The following is a 19,906-nucleotide window of genomic DNA, read 5'->3' as shown; positions in this document are numbered from 1 at the left end:
GTCTTAGGAAAAAAGGCGGAGCCCTGGGGCTGGTTGGCAAAGGCTGGGTCCTGCGGGGTGCGCCTGCGCAGTGCAGCCCCGCACGTGTTCCAGCCGGAAGCTGGTGCAGAGGCCGAAGATTCCTGAGGATGGAAACGGAGATGGAGTCACAGAGCTCTTTGGCCGAGGACGGCTTTACCGAGGTCACCCGCAAAGGTGGTCGGCGGGCGAAGAAACGGCAGGCCGAACAGCTGTCCACGCCGGGGGAGGGCGGGGACGCGGGCCGCATGGACACCGAGGAGGCCCGGCCGGCGAAGAGGCCCGTCTTCCCGCCCCTCTCCGGGGATGGGTTCTTGGTACTGGCGGGGACGGAGGGACAGGAACGGGGCAGGGGCGAGAGGCAAGTCAAGCCGGTGGCCTCTGGGTGATGTTGAAGCTCCTGGCGTGAAGCTCTTAGAGCCTGACTCTTCTTGAAGTTTAATTCGTTCAGTTAAAGCAGACTTTCTGTGGATCAGCTGTCATTGTACAACTCCACCCCGACCCCTTACCCCCATCCCTCCAGACCACTCCTGAGTTGTGTTTTGTTTTATTGTAGGGTGGGAAAGAAGAAACCAGGAAAATTCCAGTTCCAGCTAACAGATACACACCGTTAAAAGAGAACTGGATGAAGATATTTACTCCTATTGTAGAACATTTGGGACTTCAGATACGCTTTAACTTGAAATCTAGGAATGTAGAAATCAGGGTAAGGAGAATGTTAACCATTTTCAAATATGCTGCGGTTTCTCTCTCCTCCAGAGATGAAAAGGCATGAATAGGCTTTCCTTAATGGGCCTTATTTTGTTCAATGATTTTCTTGCAGTTTTTTAATAATAGTGCTTGAACCGCTCAAATGCCTTCAAAATCTGCATTCAACTTCGATATTAGTTGAATTCATAACTTGGGCCTGAGAGTGTACCAAAGTGCTGGCTATATCTTTGAATGTTTTAATAATATTCTGTGCTGTTTGAGAAAAGCTTTAATAAAGGGTTTGTCATAAACAGAAGTATGTAAATAAGCAATCAAAGTACTTTCTACCATACAGACATTTTATATTTTGATGGGTTTTTTATTTTGAGGGAGTATTATTTTGAGAATAAATTTAATTTGTATATAAATATATTTATATATTTATTCATTCCATGATGTCAGCCTAAGAGACAGTTAAAATTAATTGACTTTGGGTTTCTTCTTCTGGGTGCCAATTTTGCATCAGAATCAATAACCAAAAGTAATTGTAGCTTCCTTTTTAAGGAATCATTGTCAGGACTGGTATAAACTAATCTCTGCTGAGGGACTGAAATGATGGAATAAAGCAGAGAGAGGCACTGGCCTAAATAGCTGGTGAGGTTTAAAACACAGAATTTGACAGTAGGACCCCTTTTGGTTCCTACTGCCCCTCTCACTCAGGTTTTTGTGGTTTAGTGCTAAAACATCTTTTTTCCTTTTAAGTTTCCTTTCCTTTGTTGTTTTAAATTTCCTTTCACGACTCCATCCTCTGTGCAAGAGCCAGATTAATCTTCCTAGACCACACTGCTTTTATTATGGTATCTTGGTATCTTCATCTCTGAAAGATAAAAGTTAAGGTTTTGACTGAGTTTGCCTTTGAAGCAGGTGTCTCATTCCCAAGTTCTCTCACCACCTCTTAGAACATTTATGTCCCTACGTATGGACTGATTTGCTCTCTGAAGAAGGCCCCCTCCTCCCTGCTCCCTTTTCCTTCTTATCTCAATTTCATCATCTTCCAGGGTCTATTCCAAGTTCTTTTTTTTTTTTTTTTTAATTGAAGTATAGTCGGTTTACAATGTTATGTTAATTTCTGGTGTACAGCATAGTGATTCAGTCGTACATAAATATATATGTTCTTTTTCATATTCTTTTTCATTATAAGATATTGAATATAGTTTCCCTGTGCTATACAGTAGGACCTTGTGGTTTATCTATTTTATGTATAGTAATATCTGCAAATCCCAAACTCCCAATTTATCTCTCCCCCCAAGTTCCCTCCCAGTAACCATGAATTTGTTTTCTATGTCTGTGAGTCTGTTTTGTAAATGAGTCCATTTGTGTCATTTTTTTAGATTCTGCATATAAGTGGTATCATAAGATATTTTTCTTCCTCTTTCTGGCTGACTTCACTGTGTCAGGTTCTTTCTCCTTTACAGTTCACTTTTCAGTCATGTCTTCAGCATCAACTGCTATTGTCCTTAACTGTCTTATGTACTGCAGCACTACCAGTTTGGATTCCACTGTCGTTTGTTGCTACTGCTGTATGCTAGACCCGTAGTGGTACTTTGGCGGGTATGCATCATTTTGGTCTTTAGGGCAGCCCTAGGAGGTAGATGACGTACCCCATTTTAGAGATGTGAGGAAACTGGCCAAGGAGTATCCTGGCCAAAGTCATCGCTACTGGTAGGGACCTCTCAGGATCTTCTTATCTTACAGATGAGAAAACTTAAGACCTAGGGCATTCGTGGGACTTGCCTGAGGTCACAGATAGAATTGGGACTGGGATCTAGTTTGAAATGTGCCATTAGACAGCCCTGTATGGTTTCAAAGCTGTCAAATATGGGCTCTCCTCAATTCTACTGTGAGTCTGTGTGGGAGAGGAGGAGTGATGGTTTTGGAGTCAGACCCGTGTTCACATATCAGTACTTTTTCACCTTTTGGTACTTGAGTTTCCTCAAATACAGAAGTGTTTGTATTAGTATTTAGGTTGACATGCCGGTTGGAGCCGTAGAGTGTCCAGCGCCTTTGTAGTGCACATCATTTACAGGCGTGGGCATTTTATGAATGGCACCTCCTGTTTCTGTGATTCTCAAATTAACTCTTCGAGGGCAGGATCCCTGCTTAAACCAGTCTTAGTAATTAGGACTAGAGTTGTTGCTGTGGGAAAGACGCATCGGCACACGAATGATGGTTGAGGTCAGGGAGTTAGATCAGGACTCCCAGGGAGACCGCACTGAAGAAGAGAAGAGGGCCAGCTTGGGTGGGGATAGGCTGAGGTCGGAGGTCCTTCAGAATGGGGGCGACTGGGCTGTGTCAGAGGAAGTAACGCCAGGGTCAGATCAGCCATTTGAACAGCCTTTGAGGGGCACTGCCCAGCGCTGGAGCCAGCAGAGTATTGTTTTGAAAATTAAGCACAGTACTTACCTCACCAAAAACTGGGTTGTAGAGGATATACTGGGGATGGGTGGTAGTGAAGGCAATTACAGTAGTGGGAAAGGTCAATCTTAGTCGTTTGTTAGGATTTTACCATTTTTCATTCCCAGCTATAACTTGTGCCTTTTTTTTTTTTTTAACAGACCTGTAAAGAAACCAAGGATGTTAGCGCTCTGACGAAAGCAGCTGATTTTGTAAAAGCCTTTATTCTTGGGTTTCAGGTGGAGGTGAGTGATCTCATCTGAAGTGGGGGCTTGAAAAATACACCATGTGAATGTTTCAATGGATTGGGGCTTTTTTTTTTAGTTTGCGTTTTCTGCTTCTGCAGTTTGTGAATGGTAGCTGAACACTCATTCTCAGGTGCCCGAGTGGCAGGGCTTCACAGTATTTATTTCTGTATTGTAGGACGCACTTGCCCTCATCAGGTTGGATGACCTCTTCCTAGAGTCTTTTGAAATTACAGATGGTGAGTGTGTGCTGGTCTTTTGTGGAATACTAGACAGTGCTTTTGTATTGCTGACTCTGTATTGTGTGTGAGTCTTAGCTTTCCAACAACATCAATTGAGCTGCATTATTTACAGCTTTTTAAAAAAATGTATATTTTGTGTCTTTTAGTAGAGAAGTTTGGTTAATGATTAAGCTTTTTAAAAAAAAATTATTTTATTGAATTATAGTTGATTTACAGTGTTAGTTTCAAGTGTACCACAAAGTGATTCAGTTATATGTATACTTACTTTTTTTTCAGATTCTTTTCTATTTTATGTTATTACAAGAAATTGAATGTAGTTCCTGGTGCTATACAGTGACTTGTTGCTTAGCTATTTTATATATAGTAGTGTGTATCTGTTAATCCCAAGCTCCTAATTTATTCCTCCCCTGCCCTTTTCCCTTGGTAACCATAGTTTGTTTTTTGTGTCCGTGAGTCTATTTTTGGTTTGTAAATAAGATTTATATCATTTTTTTTTAGATTACACATATAAGTGATATTATCTGATATTTGTCTTTCTCTATCTGACTTACTTCACTTAGTATGATAATCTCTAGGTCCATCTATGTTGCTGCAAATGACATTATTTTATTATTTTTTATGGCTGAGTAGTATTCCATTGTATAAAAATACCACATCTTCTTTATCCAGTCCTCTGTCAATGGACATTTAGGTTGCTTCCATGTCTTGACTCTTTTAAATGGTATTGTAAAATATTGTAAAACTTTTTGTGGAAGTGGGTGGTGCTGGAATGGCTTCCATCTTGAGGTTTTGTGTTTCTCATTTAGTGAAGCCCTTAAAGGGAGATCACCTGTCGAGGGCAATAGGAAGAATTGCTGGCAAAGGAGGAAAAACCAAGTTCACCATAGAGAATGTGACCCGGACGCGGATAGTCTTGGCTGATGTGTAAGTATGTGATCCTGAGAAAATTGTTGTCATATCTGTATGTGATCTTTTACTGGTTTCAGAAAGTCCTAAGCGTTGTGTTTTATGTATCATGTTGCCACTAAATGCCAGTATGTGGTTCTGGATGAGTAAGTAGTTGCCTACTTTGAAAGCAGATTAAGTTAGTTGAGAAAATCTTAGAAGTTACCACTTTTTTCTCAATTAGCAATGAAGGAGATGGTTAGAATCACTATTAAAAGAAATTACATGACAGGTGAAGATTTAAATAGTATCTTGGGAATCTGTTAAATCAGTAGAGGAGAGCGAGGAGTGTGTTAAATGCCATTGTGAGGCTTTCCTTAACAAAGATTTATATATGTGTATATATGCAAGTGTGTATGTATATATAAACACACACACATATGTAAAGGCCTTTCACAAAAGAAAGGCAAGAATCGCACGTTGGGTGAAAACGGGAGGGCGGTTATATGTGAACATATATAAGATGATATGGGATTAAAATAAGGGTGCAGGAAGTCAAGCTGGGATTACCCTTCTATGTCCAGTGCTGACGCTGCCCCATTGCCAGGCTGGGTGACTGGCAGATGGCTCAGATTATATAATGCCGGGAAGTTGGGAAACCAAGCGGTGGGCTTGAGAGGAGGAGGGACCCGCCTGCTACTGAAGCCAGCAGTAATTTTACTCAAAAATCATCTCATCTTTGCTGTAAATGGAGGGGCTCACTATTATTTGGAATCTAAATTTTAGACAAATTTTTTATACTTTAAGTATTAAACTGTTAACACTCCATGGGTGGCCCCGTCTGCTGAAGACAGGTGTGTGATAATTTTGACCTTCTATGACTTGAGCCTAGAGTTGGGACTATGGAGCCATGGGAAAAGCCTGTTTGAACTAGAAATGTCAAAAATTTTGAAACGTGTACCGCATTTTAAAATATCAAATATAGCCCTAAAGGCTTTTGTAAATTTAGAAGTTTAAAAATGTAACTGATTTGCTAGTCAAATTATGGGTAATACATTACATTAAATTCACGACTTAAAATTTATATATCTAAGGCTTAACATAACATGTACTAGTTAAACTAATCTTTTTAAGTAGCTTTATTGCAGTTTGATTCACATCCAGTAAAATTCACCTGTTTTAAATCTGCGAGTTTTTGGCAAATACTCTGTTAGTCCTGTGATTCCACCTTGTCCGTGTTTGCAGTCCCACCCCAGTCCCACGCAGTCACTGGTTTTTCTGTCACTGTGGGTCTGCCTTTTCTAGAAATTCATATAAATGGTAATACACAGTATGTAGTCTTTGACGTCTGGCTTTTTCTTCTTTTTTTTTTTTTAAATAGAGTGTATTTTATGGGTCCCTTTTGGGGGGTGGTAATTAGGTTTGTTCATTTATTTAAATGGAGATACTGGGGAGCGTCTTTTCATTAGCGTGCAGTTTCAGGTTTCTCCACCTTGTTGAGTGTTAGCCGTAGGTTTTGTCATTGCCGTGTACAGGCAAAGACGTACTGTCTTGTAGTTCTTGCTGTAAGACATGCACTGACTTTAATTGAAAATCGACATGTTCCAAGATGTGTATTAATTACGATTAGCCATGAGCTGGACTGTTGTGCATCTATAAATGTCATTTTTGATGAGTTGCTAATAATCTGGTAAAAATGCAGTGTGATGTGAACACGATGTGAAACTGAACACGATCTGTTCTGGAGACGTTCAGTGTATCTGATGGGAAGTAGTGTTGCCTCTACATCCTGAGACCGACTCTCCTTTCCAGCAACGTTGCTGTGGTGGTTGTGTTACTTACGTGCTCTTGCTGTCTCTGTTTCCTCATCTTGCCTGCTCTCTTTCAAAGGATTTTGTTTTTATCAGTTAGACATACACATATTTGAAAAAGCCAGAGATGCCCCCTGTCCATAGCCACCCCTCCCAGAGGGGGTTTCTACTCTTCAAGTTCAGCTCTTTTAGCTAATTTTAAAAAATTCTTCATCTCCATATTTCCAAATGTCTTCAGATACCAGCTTCATTTTTTTCCTCAGATTCACTGTTGCCTTTCTCCCATGAAAGATGAAGATTTAGCTTTTCCAGTCCTCTGCCCTCGTCACCCCCGTACTCAGCCCTTCTAACAGTCCAGTTTGCCCACTCCTCCCCGCCCTCCCCGTTCACCGTGGGTTTTGTTCGACCCATGCTCAGTGTTACCTGAGTATGCAGTCGGCGCTCAGAGTGGTTAACGGCTGAGGCTGAGCCAGGCGGCATTCTGTGATTACTTAATCTGTCCTTTGCAGCTTTGTTTTCACAGTCATTTTTAGCGTGCCTGTGTGCTCTGTTAATATTTCAGCGTACTCATTCAGTAGAAAGCTGCGCACTGTGTGTGTCTTTGCTTGGTGGACTCAGGTGCACGAAGCAGTTCCGGAACCTCTCCTGGAGCCTTCTCTTCCAGAAGCTCTGGGACCTACCCTCTGTCCACACACGGCGGCCATCCCGGCTTCTGCTTGCACCTCTGCCCCTTCGAGGTCGGAAGCCCTTGGTCCTTGGCTCTTTGTCCCGCAGCCTCCCTGTTTTGGCGGCACACGTAGTCCGGGTGCTAGCCCATCATAGGAAGTACGCTTTTTAAGCCCTAGTTCTGGAGGTGTCTGCTGCTCCGGCCAGGCTTACAGTTCTGTTGGAAATCATTTCCCTTCAGAATTCCCTTTGGTGACTCCATCTTCTAACCCTGCTGTTCAGTTGTCTTAACGTCCTGTCCTGGAGTCAGGAGTGTGTGAAAATTGCTTTTCTAATATCACCGGTTTTGTCTTTGTTGTTTTTATTCTTTTCTCCCTGCGATTCCCATTTTTCTAATGCTTTCTTCCCCTTGCTGGTTGTGGCTTCTACTCTCTTGTGTTAGATTCTGGTTCCTCGGTGTGGGCGTCACGGGTAAGCGTGGGCCGTCAAGAGCAGAGGAGCAGCCCTGGGCTCACGGCGCGTGGGGGCTGGTGGGGGGTGGCTGGTGGATGGGAGGCTTCACTTTGGGTGATTGCCAGCCTGTTGCTTTGGGGAAGCCCCCCGGATGTCAGTATCTTTAGTCTTTCTTATTGAGCAGGTCAGGTTCCCCGGAGAAGTATGCTCCAGTCTCTTTGCTGGCAGACTTACAGAGCCCAGCAATGGAAGACAGTTGGAAGCCTTAGTGTTCATTGTGCACGTTTGCTTGGCGTTGCCCCGGTTTTCACCACGGCGCCCCCACTGCAGCTGGGCCTGGCACTCCCGGTCCAGACCCCAGGTCTTCCGCCTTCCCCAGTGAGCAACACCCCCCTTCACTTTACCAGAGTTCCAGAGGGGTGGTTGGGTGCTTGCCTGGTTGCACAAAGTTGGGGGAAAAAATCTGGGGATCGTCTTCAACAGACTTTACCTAATCCTCTTGTTTTTCGTCTCACTTTTACCCCCAGTTTCAGAAATGCCTGAGCCTGCGTGGGGAGAGGTTCTGCTTGACGCTCCCACTGCAGACTTCAGGGTCAGTTTACTACTGAGTTGACTGGTATTTTGGAAGATGGGCTCCGAAAAGCAAAATGCTGTATTGTCAGTGTGACTTGAGCCATGCAGCAAGGAGTGCCCGTTAACAAGGTCTTGGTGACCCTCAGTGAGCAATGAGGAAGCTCAGTCTTTCGAAAGCTCTCCAGTTGAAATCCAGCTATGTTTTAATTAAGTACAATTCTGTTGGAAATCATATCCCAGCACCACACGTTTCATCTTGGACAGGTTTTTTGATTTCTCAGATACGTTTTTCCTCATTGTAAAGTGGGAATAACTTGTGCCTAACGGAGCTCGGCGAGGATTAAACGAGCTTGTGTGTGTTAGGCCCCAGCACGTGGGGAGCACTCCCTGGAGGGGAGCCCTTGTTCACCAAGATTCTGAAAGAACTTAGTGTTTGTGTTTTTATTTTTTATATGTCTTTTCTCATAATTTTTTATTGGGATGTAATTCACATATCAAACTTCTCCCTTTCAGAGTGGTTTTTAGTGTATTTACAGAGTTATGCAACCATCACCACCGCCTTTATTTAGGGATCTGTTATCTGTTAGGAGTTTCCAGAATACGGGGCTTAGTTAAGGAAATGCCGTCTGTTGCTGACTTGTCTCACTTTATCTCTTGCAGGAAAGTGCACATCCTTGGTTCCTTCCAAAACATCAAGATGGCAAGGACTGCCATTTGCAACCTCATCCTGGGTAACAGCAGCTTCCCCCTTTGTGGTTTCCTCCAAGAGAAAAGAACAGAGAATTTCAGAACTCAGATCACGTTTGCAAATCATTTTAGGGTCAGGGTGACATTTAGAGGAAGCAAGGAGAAACTCTTGGGGGTTGGCAGGTGTGGGCCCAGAGGAAAAGGAGGAATGTTTTTGCTTGTATTCCATCTTCTCTTGGCTCCACTTAAATCCAAGAGAAAGGGTTTACTGAGTTAGATTGTGGCTTCACCACTTTCCCTTGATGAAGTGCACAGGAGAGCCCGTCAGAGTAGCAGACAGCACTGTTTCAGGTCCAACCGAAAGGGAGCTGCTGGTCAGCATCGGTCATCTTAGTTGACCCACTTCGCCCCACTTTCAAACCGCAAAGCGCAGTCACTTCTGACCGGAGCCGCAGGGGTTGCTCAGGAAACGCCTGGGGTCTGCCCTGGGCCTGGGTCTGGCTGACCAGCTGCTTTGGGAAATATTTTGACAACTCGGTGCCTTTGGCTCTTAGGGTTTAAAATGTTTTAGGGGGAACATTTGTGTATAGTTTCCTTTATGGTTCTTTGTTGATTTAAGGTAGGTCCAGTGGAAAATGTCCCTGTCCTTTTTGGAGTTGTAGACCATTTTCCATGTAGCCTCTCTATATGTGAGTATATTTGTATAAATAATCTTTTTTATCTTCTTCTGCAGGAAACCCTCCATCAAAGGTGTATGGCAACATCCGCGCTGTGGCCAGCAGAGCAGCAGACCGATTCTGATTTCAAATCAGACTTTCCATCTTGTCTTTGGACTCTAGAGAAAAAGGCCTTACTCTATACAACTGGTCACCAGACACCACGTGAAGAGCTTTTCAGCCATGAGTACCATTACTAGCCATTAAGTATAATTCATCATTTTTTCCATTTTAAATCACATGTAGCAGATTTGCAGTTTATAATTCTCTCATTTGGAGAGAAACTTCTTATTTTAAAAAAACAGTTCAGTATCAATATCTAAGGTTTTTATTTATAAATATATAACTTTTTATAAATTTATAAGCATTTATTCTCTATGAGTTGTAATTAAAAGAATTATCCCAGAAAACCTCTCTGAATCGTGACCCTTAATACTGGGTGGTGTGTGAATACGTTAGAATCAGGTCAGAAGCAGCAGTTTGGATACACTCTGTGGACCAAAAAACGCTAATCTTTACTCCTGTTTTTGCAGTTTGTAAACTTAAAATTTAAGGCTACATCACAAGGTTGACACGAGGAAAGAGTTTTATTTTTTAAACAGGAATTTAATGAAAGCAGCCTGACCTTACCAGGGTTGGGTCTATTTTTCTGTGTAGTATGTAATAAAAGAATGTTTTTACCCCCAAGAAAACGATATTCTGAAAACCCTGCAACAGAGTGCTTTAACAAGTGTCTGCATCTTTTTAATGAATGGAACTCACTTCATTAAACTGTGATTGTGGTACTGTGTTCTCTTATCCATCTCTGCGACCCTGGGCCAAAACTTTTCAACTTGAGTGATGAGAGTATTAGAAAGTACAGGGAAGAGCTAGAAAAAGTATTCTTGATAAGTAGCTGCCATTTCCTTCCTGTCAGTTCTGTGCGCCACCGTCCCAGACTGGCTGGTACCCTGCACTGGGGTTAGATACGCGTCCATCTGACAGTGGGAATTCGATGGGAAACTGCAGGAAAGTTCTCCCGGCGGTCATGTTTTCTCTTTCAGCGACACGGCAGCATGGAGAGAGTGTGTGTACAATGGTATCAAGTCTTTCTACTTTAGGAACAGGAGGGATTTGTTGGGACGTACTCTGGAGTCTGCACAGGCTTCGGGAGGTGCTTGCCCACCCCCTGCTTTGCCCAGGATGATGTTCAAAATTGTGACTGCTTAGGGTGTACCTTCCTGAGGAAGGGTCCACAGTTTTCATCCCTTGGACTGAAATGAACCACTGCCAGGTAACCATAGATGTTTTGTGTTTACTTTTAAGGAAAGAGCATAATTTTGACTGGGAAAACTTGGGTTTTGTTATCTATGTTAAAGTGAAATCATGATTTCATATTGTTTGAATTTATTTCCTTTTGAAGACTTCGTACATAATTAGAGAACTATTGGTAATACAAGAGAGTACATATATTTCTCTGGCAGTTGCTCAAATTTGCAATACTGAACTTGTACTGATTTGAGTTTTGGGCCTCTCCCTGGTCGGTCATTTCTTGCTGTCTCCCAGGGAATCAGTACTACTTGAAAGGGAAACAGTGTTAGAGGAAACCCAACGAATTCTTGGCACAGGAATGATGAAGAAGAGAGAGAGGTGATGGCTGACTGCGTCAGCAGTAGCCAACCTACACTGGATCAGACCACTTCTTGAAAGTCTAAGGCCCGGACACTAAGTCTAACACCAGATACATTGGCCGTGCTTACCTGTATTTCTGTGCCATTTGTCATGCTACACAGGGGTTATTTTTGTGTCTGCTTCCCGCCCTAAAGCCTCTGATCTTTGGATGTTCAGAATCTAGTACAATTTTTGACATATCAGATAATAGTTCATTTACATATTTATGGATAAATTGGCTGGGGGATGTGCATGAAAGGGGAGTATTTTCTTAGCTCTTCAGTGACTGATGAGGGAGGAGAACTTGGCGTTTTCTCCTAGTCACTCCAGCAGATTTGGGCTCCAGCCCTCATGCTACCTCCCTACAAGGAAGATAGCGCACAGGAAAGCTCATGTTCATTGAGCGCCTGGGAAAGACCTAATTTTCTTGATTCCAGAGCCATTGGACAGCACACTTAGTGTCAGATGACTGAAAGTATACGGTGACAGCGTCTGGAACCTTCCTACAACTTGCAAAATACTTGTACTGTACAAGTGTTAATTTCTCATGTGGTCAGAGACACCACTAATCTTCGGGAGGTTTGGGAGAGCAAGGACTCACTGAGATTGATAACGCCCAAGGGAAGTGAGAGGCTGACGTGGCGATGGACTCGAGTGAGCCAGTGTAACCAGAGGCTTCAGAGCATGTGGGGAGTTTTGAAGACTGAGGATTGTTTGAAGACATACGAGCATGAACACCATTTCTTTCTTTGTGCTAAGTCCTGTAAAGTATCCAGAAAGACTGACACTCTTTTTCTACCATCGTGTCTGCTCTTTTCAACTGGTAAAATACACACGATTCACTGTTGTAACTGCTTCAAAGTGTACAGCTCGGTGTTACGTACATTAACGTCGCTGTGCAACCATCCGCCACCTTTCATCTGCAGAACTTTTCTCTTCCCCAGGTGACGCTGTTCCCATTCAACACTCCCTATTTCCCCCTCCTCCAGGCAGGCCCTTGGCAACCACCATTCTACTTTGCCTATGAATTTGACAACTCCCAAGAACTTACGTGTAAATAGAATAATACAGTATTTGTTCTTTTGTGAGTGGCTTATTTTTCTTAGCATGTCTTCAAGGTTCATCCATGTTAATAGCATGTGTCAAAATTTCCTCATTACTGACTACTAAGCCATTGTATGTATAGACCACATTTTGATTATCCGTTCATCTGTCGTGGACACTTTGGGCTACTGTGAATAATGCCACTGTGAACATGGGTGTACAAATGTCTGTTCTAGCCCCGATTGTCACTTCCCTTGGGTATGTACCCAGAAATGGAATTGCTGGGTCATATGGTAATTCTGTGTTTAATATTTTGAGAAACTATTGTACCATTTCCTACAATGACTACCATTTGACATCCCCACCAGCAATGCACAAGGGTTCCAATTTCCCCATCTCCTTACCAACACTTTTATTTTGCTAACAGCAAAGCTAATGGGTATGAAGTGGTATCTTGTGGGTTTTATTTGCGTTGCTACAGACTAGTGATAAATCTTTTCACGTGCTGTTGGCCATTTGTGTATCTTCTTTGGAGACAATGTCTGTTCAAGTCCTTTGCTCATTTTTTAATCAGGTGGGATTTTTTGTTTTGGGGTTGAAGTTCTTTATATATTCCAGACAGCAATGTCTTATCAGGTATGTGATTTACAAATATGTTCTCCCATCCTGCAGATTACTGCTTCATTTTAAGTCATCTTTTCTCCTCTTGAGACCCCTAGAACTAGGTAAGGATAGGGAGACCTAGGGCTTAAATGTATCTATTAGTTTAGCTTAACTAATCTATACTCTTAGGATGATCTAGAGCCAAAGAATACAGTGCCTGGGAACAAGCGCATACCTGACAATACGGGTGTTGTGGGTATGAACACCCCCAGCAACCCGTAGCTCATCTGGGTCAGGTACGTCTCTCCTCCGTACAAGAATCTCAAGTGTGCATTGCAGTGCTCAGCACGGAGAAGGAATCCTGCAAGGCTGTGGAATGAATGATTCCAAAGAATACTGATTTTTACCTTTTATGAAGAATGACAAAGTACTGAATAGAATTTAATGTAAAACCACAACCTGTATAAACAAGCTGTCTCATTACCTAATTCATTATTTACTGAGCAAACACTTAAGAGCTAGGTAGAATTCTAGACAAGTCTGTCAGTGAGCAAGGGACAGAAATCCCTGCCCTTGGGGAGCTTTCATTCGTTTTAATAACCAGGGAAGACAAATATGAAAATACTGAAATGAATCATGTCAGAAGAGATCAGTGCTACAGAAGAAAACCAAGTGGGATAAAAGAGAATCGGGTGTACTGGCATGTTTCAACAGGGGGGCCAGGAGAGTTCCTGCTGAGCCAGGACATCGCTGGAAGCCTTGGAAGCATTGGCTGGGGCGGCTGGGGCACATCCTCTGCGGAAGAGGCAGTGCAAAGCTGATGGGGGAAGGAAGCCAGAGGCTCCTGGGAGCGCAAGGAGGCCAAGGTGGCTGGGGCAGAGGGAGGGAGAGTGGATAAGGGCGAGAGGCTGGGCTCGCAGGTCGTGCAAACTTGTGTTTGCACCCAGTGACAAAGCACACTTGTCTTACTCATGGCTTTCAGTCAAAGACCAGATGTCAACTGATCAGTTTTAAGAAATACAAAAGAAAGATAAAGGACTATCTTCAATGACGGAGGGAAGCCAAAAGACCACTGTGAATACACTCAACCAAGTTTCAAATATTTTATTTTCTTATTCATATAGTATGAAGTTTTCTAAAGATCCCACAACATGATGTTTCATGCAGAAGAAAAACTAAACATTCAACATAAACCATCCCTCCCCCACCCACCCACACACGCTAAAAAAAGAAAGAAAACCCCATTCCCCAGTAAGGAAATAATGTTTGCACTATTTTTCTGTAACGCCAGCCAAGATATGCACAAGCAAGAGAAATAGAAAGCATTTGCTAAAATATTTGTAACAAATACTTATGTACAAAAAATTCACAAAAGACTAGTCCCCCCTTGAAGCAGAGCACATGGCAGTTGACACTGGAACAGATCAAACCACTGGCTGGGGTTATAAGCCACGTACTGATCCAGAGGAAGAAAGTTACGTGTAGTGGAGATTTTCAGTCTGAACATGAACATTTCCAAAGTTTGGCAACATTATGTTTTAAAATTATGCAAATTATGTAAACAAGAGGTACATTTGAAATCGATCTACATGCAAAACTCCATGTCATGCAAGGACACCAAGCACCGGGACTTCTCTCCCAGACAGAGCCCACGGCGTGCAGCACTCAGTTGAAGGAACAGCGCGGGCAGGCGGGTGTGCCCAGGGTGACATTCTTTCACCTTGATCCGACCTGCCCTTCCCCACTCGTGATGAGAAAACCAGTTTCCTAGAAAAGTCTACAGGGAAAGACTACAGTCCTACAAAGCTAACCAGAATGTCGTCTTCCAGCCAACAGTACCTTTGCAGAAGAGGGAAGGGATGGTACCAAGAGGTGGAGCACGGCTCACTACTTTTATGTCACACACATTTATGATGTCACCTGTTACATATGCGGGCAAATCAAGAAAACCCCCATGCACTCTCCCTATGCCTTGTGGTAAAGAAATGTAAGAGGGATCAGTTCGGGCATAATTTTGCTCTTTTGTGGGATACAGATTACTAAGGTTTCTCCCGCAAGCCTTAAGCATATGTGGGTGAACGGAGACACATGCACGGTAAGTATCACCAGTTTTTCAGATTAGCTGCAGTCTCTTGAAACACAGAAGGGAAATTTCTGGCTCAAACGTAAGCTTAATGACAATTTGCCATCCATGTAATGAAACAAATAAACAGACATCCTAAGCAGTTCCATGATTACTTCAGGAACTCTTATTAAGTTGTTGTCTAAGATAAATCAGGATTGCCTCGGACAGCTTCTGTCCTTTACGAATAAAATCACAACTAAGCTACGCTCACTCGGGGACATCTAAGCATGTGATGGCTCCTAGCCGTGAAGTGACAGGATGAAGCGGCCGCACGCTCCGCGCAGCCACGCTGGGAGCGGACAGGAGCGGGCTCCCGGCGGCGACGCCGGCCACACGCCCTCCCCCAGCAGAGACGCGGTGACAGCCGCTCGGGGCGAGGCCCAGTCCCGGGGAGGATGCCGCAGGTATAAATAAAGCTACACACTCCTCGGTTACAAAAAAGTCATCAAGGTAAATGATAAGATGGTAACAAATGCTTTGTCAATCTCTCAAAGGAGAAAGCGCAGGAGAAAGAAATCAGCTGGCCTGACCCCCGGCTCACATTGTACAGTCTTCCACCTACACACAAAACGGTGTGAAATAAAAGTAAGGGTGTCTGATGTTCTGCTTGGCACTTCTGTACTCTATCGTTTTGTTTCTGAATCAAGTATATTAAATTAAAGCCAACCTACTACACATATAGAAAGCTACATATATCTATATATAAATATTTACATATGTATATATAGATACTTTCTTGTTATAAAAGATGAAGAAAAATAAATTAAAAAGCCAACCCCTTCCCTTTCTTCACCATATTGATATGCTCCTTTCATGGTGCTGTCCTTCAGACCTTACAGTGCTACACTGAGTTATTGAGAGGGTAAGAGTTCAATAACACTTAGTTGGCTTTATGAGGCTCATGTTGGAAAATGTGGCTTCACAGAGAAAAATACTTCCATTTAAATACACAGAGAGCATTGCTGGACGTCTTGAGCAGATCTTCAGAGATGGAGAAGAAAGCAAAAGTGTTGGGCGGTACTCTTTAAAGAAGAGTCACACGTCTACCACCATCTTTTTGTGGATGTCTAGGCCGCCTACAACCTGCAACAGACGGAACAAATCACACTTGACCACGTCCCAGGAACTCCTTTTTACTAGTCTAACCTCCTTATCAAAACTACAGTTTAAAAAAAAAAACAAAACCTACTACTTTAGCCATTTCCAGAAGCTGCTGCTGTTTTTTAAGCTTGCATTGCCTTCTGGTGGAATTCTCACAGCTTCTCTCTCCCAGGATAACAGGCATCTTTTTGTGTTCTAGCACAAGGGCTCGCAAAATTTTCTGTCAAGGGCCAGGTAGGATATTTTAAGCTTTGTAGGCCACGTAGAGTTTCTCTTAAATTTTCTTCTACTTTTTTTTTTAGACAACATTTCAACATGTAAAAAACTTTCTTAGCTCAAGAACATACAAAGCCAGCCACAGGCAGGATCTGGCCCACTCTTTAGCCGGCCAACATGGCCCTTAGTCATTTAATGTTAAGTGGTAACCAGATGTTCCCATAAAAATTGTAAAAAACCAAATATGAGCTTCACTGTCGGTCTGTCCTAGAAGGTACCAAAAAGTACCCGATGAATAAAATTCTCTGCCCATTCTCTTCCCAGAGTCAACACACGCAGGTTGTTACAGACAGCTCAGTGGATACCGACAGGGCACTCTGAAAGTGCGATCACCTGCGCTACTATTCGGGGGATAAGTTTTAAGTATAACCTACTCAGAGAAAGTCAGTCCATCATGAATGTCCACAGCACGATGAATTTTCAGACTGAACACCCAAGGGACCAGCACCCAGGGCGTCGCCAGGGCTCTCCCACGGCCCCCACCCCGCACCGGCCACCTCCCTCTGGCCAGGCCACGACACACAGGCAGTCATTAGCAAGAGTTTAACACCATGGGTTAGCTTGATCTGTTTTATACGTTGTAAATGAAGCTTTTCGCATCTGGCTTGTCTCACTCAGCATTATGTATGCGAGATGAATCCATGCTGTTGAGTATACTTGTGTCTGTAATAATTATTTTTAAACATTTAGTTTTTATTTGAAAAGTAAAGCTTAAACAACCAACTAGATCTACAACTCCTGCTATGAAAGGCGCAGTTTGCTACCCTGCCCTCACTCTCTATTTCTTTTTACCTAGATGCAATTATCCAGAATCTTCTGTAATTTTCAGTATTTACCTACGGGTCTCCAAATAACATTCCTGCATTGCTTTTTCTCAGATTTAAAGCTTAGGCATTATCCACTGACTTCTCACCACAGAAGGTGAAGATTTAACTTTCACACAACCTCTCCCTTCTATCTCCTACCCCAGATACTTCCCACCTCTCTCACACTTCAAATAGCTGTGTTTTTTTTCATCTGACAGAAATTCAGCATTTTATTTATGACTATGTAAAATACTCCTTATAGCAGAAAAGAACCGCGTACTAGGATTACTTTTTCTTTCCTGCACGTTTGCTTTGCTACAGTTAATAACTGTCTGATCTTTGTCCTTGCTGGTGTTCTGAGTATTTATCATTAATTCAACCCTAAACCTCTATTCCAAACACATTCAAATATATTACGTACTTCTATCAATTTTATTATTTTGAAATCACTCCCAGAGCTTTCCAGCCTGCTCCAGTCCAGGCCTGTCACCTGCGGATCCCCGTCCCCATCATCCTGGAGACCCCGTCTCTCGTGCCAGGCCCTCTGCTTCCTGGATTCCACATTATCTTCTTCCTTGACTTAAAAGCTTAATACAGTGGGAGCACATCCTCCAGTAGTTTCCAAAACAGGGAGGCCTTTCAAACCTGAAAATGTCTTTATTTCTACCATCTAGTGTAACTGAGTTTACTGAGGGTTCCCTTTGGAAACAGCTGCCCCCAGAACTGTTAAGACAATGCTCCCCTGTCTCTAGTTTCCAACTCCGCTAACTAAGGAATGTGCCGCCATACGGATTCTCGAATCTTCGTATGAAGCCTCCCCTGACCCCTCTAACTTAGCTCTCTGGAAGTCTGTAGAACCACCTCTTTGTTTTAAAATTTCATGACAATGTGCCTAAGCCCAGATTACCTTTATATACTATGCTGGGTACTCAGTAAGTCCTTCTGATCAAGGAAACTCATTATTTTTGATTCTGAGGTATTTTCTTGATTCATTTCTGATGACTTCCTTCCCTCCATTTTCTTTCTGGAACCCTAGCACTGAGGTGTTAGACCTCCTAGAATGAACCTCAAAATTTTAATTTCCAAGAGCTCTTGTATATATATCATCCAATTTTTGTTTCAAAGATTCAATGTATCATATGCTTGAGGATAATAATGACATTTTTGTTTTACTTTTAAAGTGTTTACTGGCCTTGCATAGCCTGCCTCTCTAAGCTTTTTCAGGCTTGTTTTTCATCTCTGTAATCAATGTTAAGAGGTTTGCCTTGAATGTCTGGTGATCCTTGGCCCTGTTTCTGTGGAAAGGGCACCAGAGCCTCCATGTACCTCGTGGGGATGCTGACCGCAGGGGTTCCGCATTGTAACGTTTCTCAGCTTTCTGAGCTGACAGCTTAGAACTTCCCTCCTGTCTGCTAAATCAGTTAGCCGTTCAGCTTCAGCGGCTGCCACATCTAGTTACTGTCCTCTCTGCTGTTCACCTGGTCCTTGTGGGTTTATACCCTTTCTTTTTAATCTGTTTAATTTCAGTGGAGTTTTGAGAGGAAGCAAAAATAAATACATGTGTTCAACCCACCAACTTTAATCCTGTCATGAATCATTTATAATATTTTTGCAAGATAAAGAATTCCAAAAATGTTAAAGTAGGTATATAGTATGTGCTCTTTTAAAATAACGTTTCCATTCTCTTTCACTGTGACAGCTTAAGAAATCAGAATAAAGAGAGCTCAAAAAGCCAAAGGTATAGGCTTGCTCAATGGTCAAAAATGTTGGTTTAAAACACAAAACAAACATCTTTCTTCCTTCCTCAACTATGCTCTCCAAAAATACAACCAAATGCAATTTATCAGAAATACTGAAAAACCATCTCAAAGCTTAGCTTACGTCTCCAGTGTAAACAGCGTCATTTCTATACCTGAAGATGCACTTTAATTTCCTTCCACTGGTAAGTGATCCACATGTAACTTTAAGTTACATTTTGTGTTTACTAAGTGTAAGTAGTCTTCACTTGTATACATCCCCATATCACTCCAGCCAAGAGTCTTCCATTTTTGTTTTGTTCCCTCAAGGCTTGAAATTTCTTTTTCCCCTTCGTCTGAAAACTGGCTGCCATCTATAATGCCACTCCCAGCCAGGCCTCATGTCACACACAGTCCGATGCCAGTGCACGGGAGGCCCTCAGTGACAGTCGGTGATGGTGAAGGAGGAACCCAGAAGGGGTAAGAAGCACCTGTGGCAGCAGTACCCCCGGGCAGTGGTTCCAAGGCCAGTCTCCAGCCTGTCTAACTCTCTTCCAGAAAGACCTAGCCTGTCCTTTAGACTAGAGCACCACCCTATTTTTTGAAACAAAATGCAAAGATAGGATTCCCTTGCGATGAAGGAAGACACTTACAGGATAGTGTGAATGTCTACCTAAATGCCAAAGTAGCTTCTTAAGTCCTTACATAACACACAACCAGAGTCATTCGTTTTCCCTTGTGTGGTTTAAATAAAAAATGAAAAGAACAGGAGGAAAAAAATCTTCCTATAGAAGCATCTGGTCGTGACTGAAAATTTTCAAAGCTTTTTCTTTGTCTTTGTTGCTCCCCCGGATTGTCTAGTATCTCCAGTGCGCAGTTAAAACTCCTTACAATGCGTGAAAAAGTTAGTGCCTGTGCCTCCGGGCCAGGAGTAAGGAGGAGAAGCAGTGAACTGGGAGCTAAGCCGCTGCCCCAGTTCCCACCTAGAGCTGCTGCCCAGGGCTTCCCAGAACTGTCGTCCCCGCCTCCGCCTCCGCGGAGCCCTTGCCCCAGATCACAAGACCTAGCCACCACCAGCTTAGAAAAGGAGCTGGACGACACCTAGCTGCCGAGGTTAGAGCAGAC

The 19,906-nt window shown here is 43.0% G+C and overlaps 2 protein-coding genes across 2 annotated transcripts in view; one reads left to right on the top strand and one right to left on the bottom strand.

Annotated features, from left to right (window-relative positions):
- The first annotated feature begins 59 nt into the window (after positions 1-59).
- PNO1 (partner of NOB1 homolog) lies at positions 60-10,217 on the top strand. Its single transcript, XM_031467172.2, has 7 exons — positions 60-335; positions 575-724; positions 3,324-3,407; positions 3,586-3,646; positions 4,456-4,573; positions 8,698-8,768; positions 9,458-10,217. Exons 1-7 carry the CDS (start codon positions 129-131, stop codon positions 9,523-9,525), a joined length of 759 nt encoding a protein of 252 aa, XP_031323032.1. The 5' UTR covers positions 60-128; the 3' UTR covers positions 9,526-10,217.
- A 3,609-nt stretch (positions 10,218-13,826) lies between these two features.
- PPP3R1 (protein phosphatase 3 regulatory subunit B, alpha) overlaps positions 13,827-19,906 on the bottom strand; it is a 53,568-nt gene continuing 47,488 nt past the window's right edge. Inside the window, exon 6 of the mRNA XM_031467173.2 lies at positions 13,827-15,945. Coding sequence (XP_031323033.1) covers positions 15,898-15,945 — 48 coding nt within the window. The 3' untranslated portion in view covers positions 13,827-15,897. The remainder of the gene's footprint in view (positions 15,946-19,906) is intronic.

Source organism: Camelus dromedarius, chromosome 15 (genome assembly GCF_036321535.1).
Source record: "Camelus dromedarius isolate mCamDro1 chromosome 15, mCamDro1.pat, whole genome shotgun sequence".
Lineage (NCBI taxonomy): Eukaryota > Metazoa > Chordata > Mammalia > Artiodactyla > Camelidae > Camelus > Camelus dromedarius.
This window is presented reverse-complemented; position numbering and strand designations above follow the sequence as displayed.

What these genes read in the sequence shown, in the direction of transcription:
- PNO1 (XM_031467172.2), top strand. Translation starts at nt 129, where the DNA reads ATGGAAACGGAGATGGAGTCACAGAGCTCTTTGGCCGAGGACGGCTTT. An exon ending in TTCTTGGGTTTCAGGTGGAG is followed by an intron (nt 3,408 to 3,585) that starts GTGAGTGATCTC and finishes TCTGTATTGTAG; the next exon opens with GACGCACTTGCCCTCATCAG. An exon ending in CATTTGCAACCTCATCCTGG is followed by an intron (nt 8,769 to 9,457) that starts GTAACAGCAGCT and finishes CTTCTTCTGCAG; the next exon opens with GAAACCCTCCATCAAAGGTG.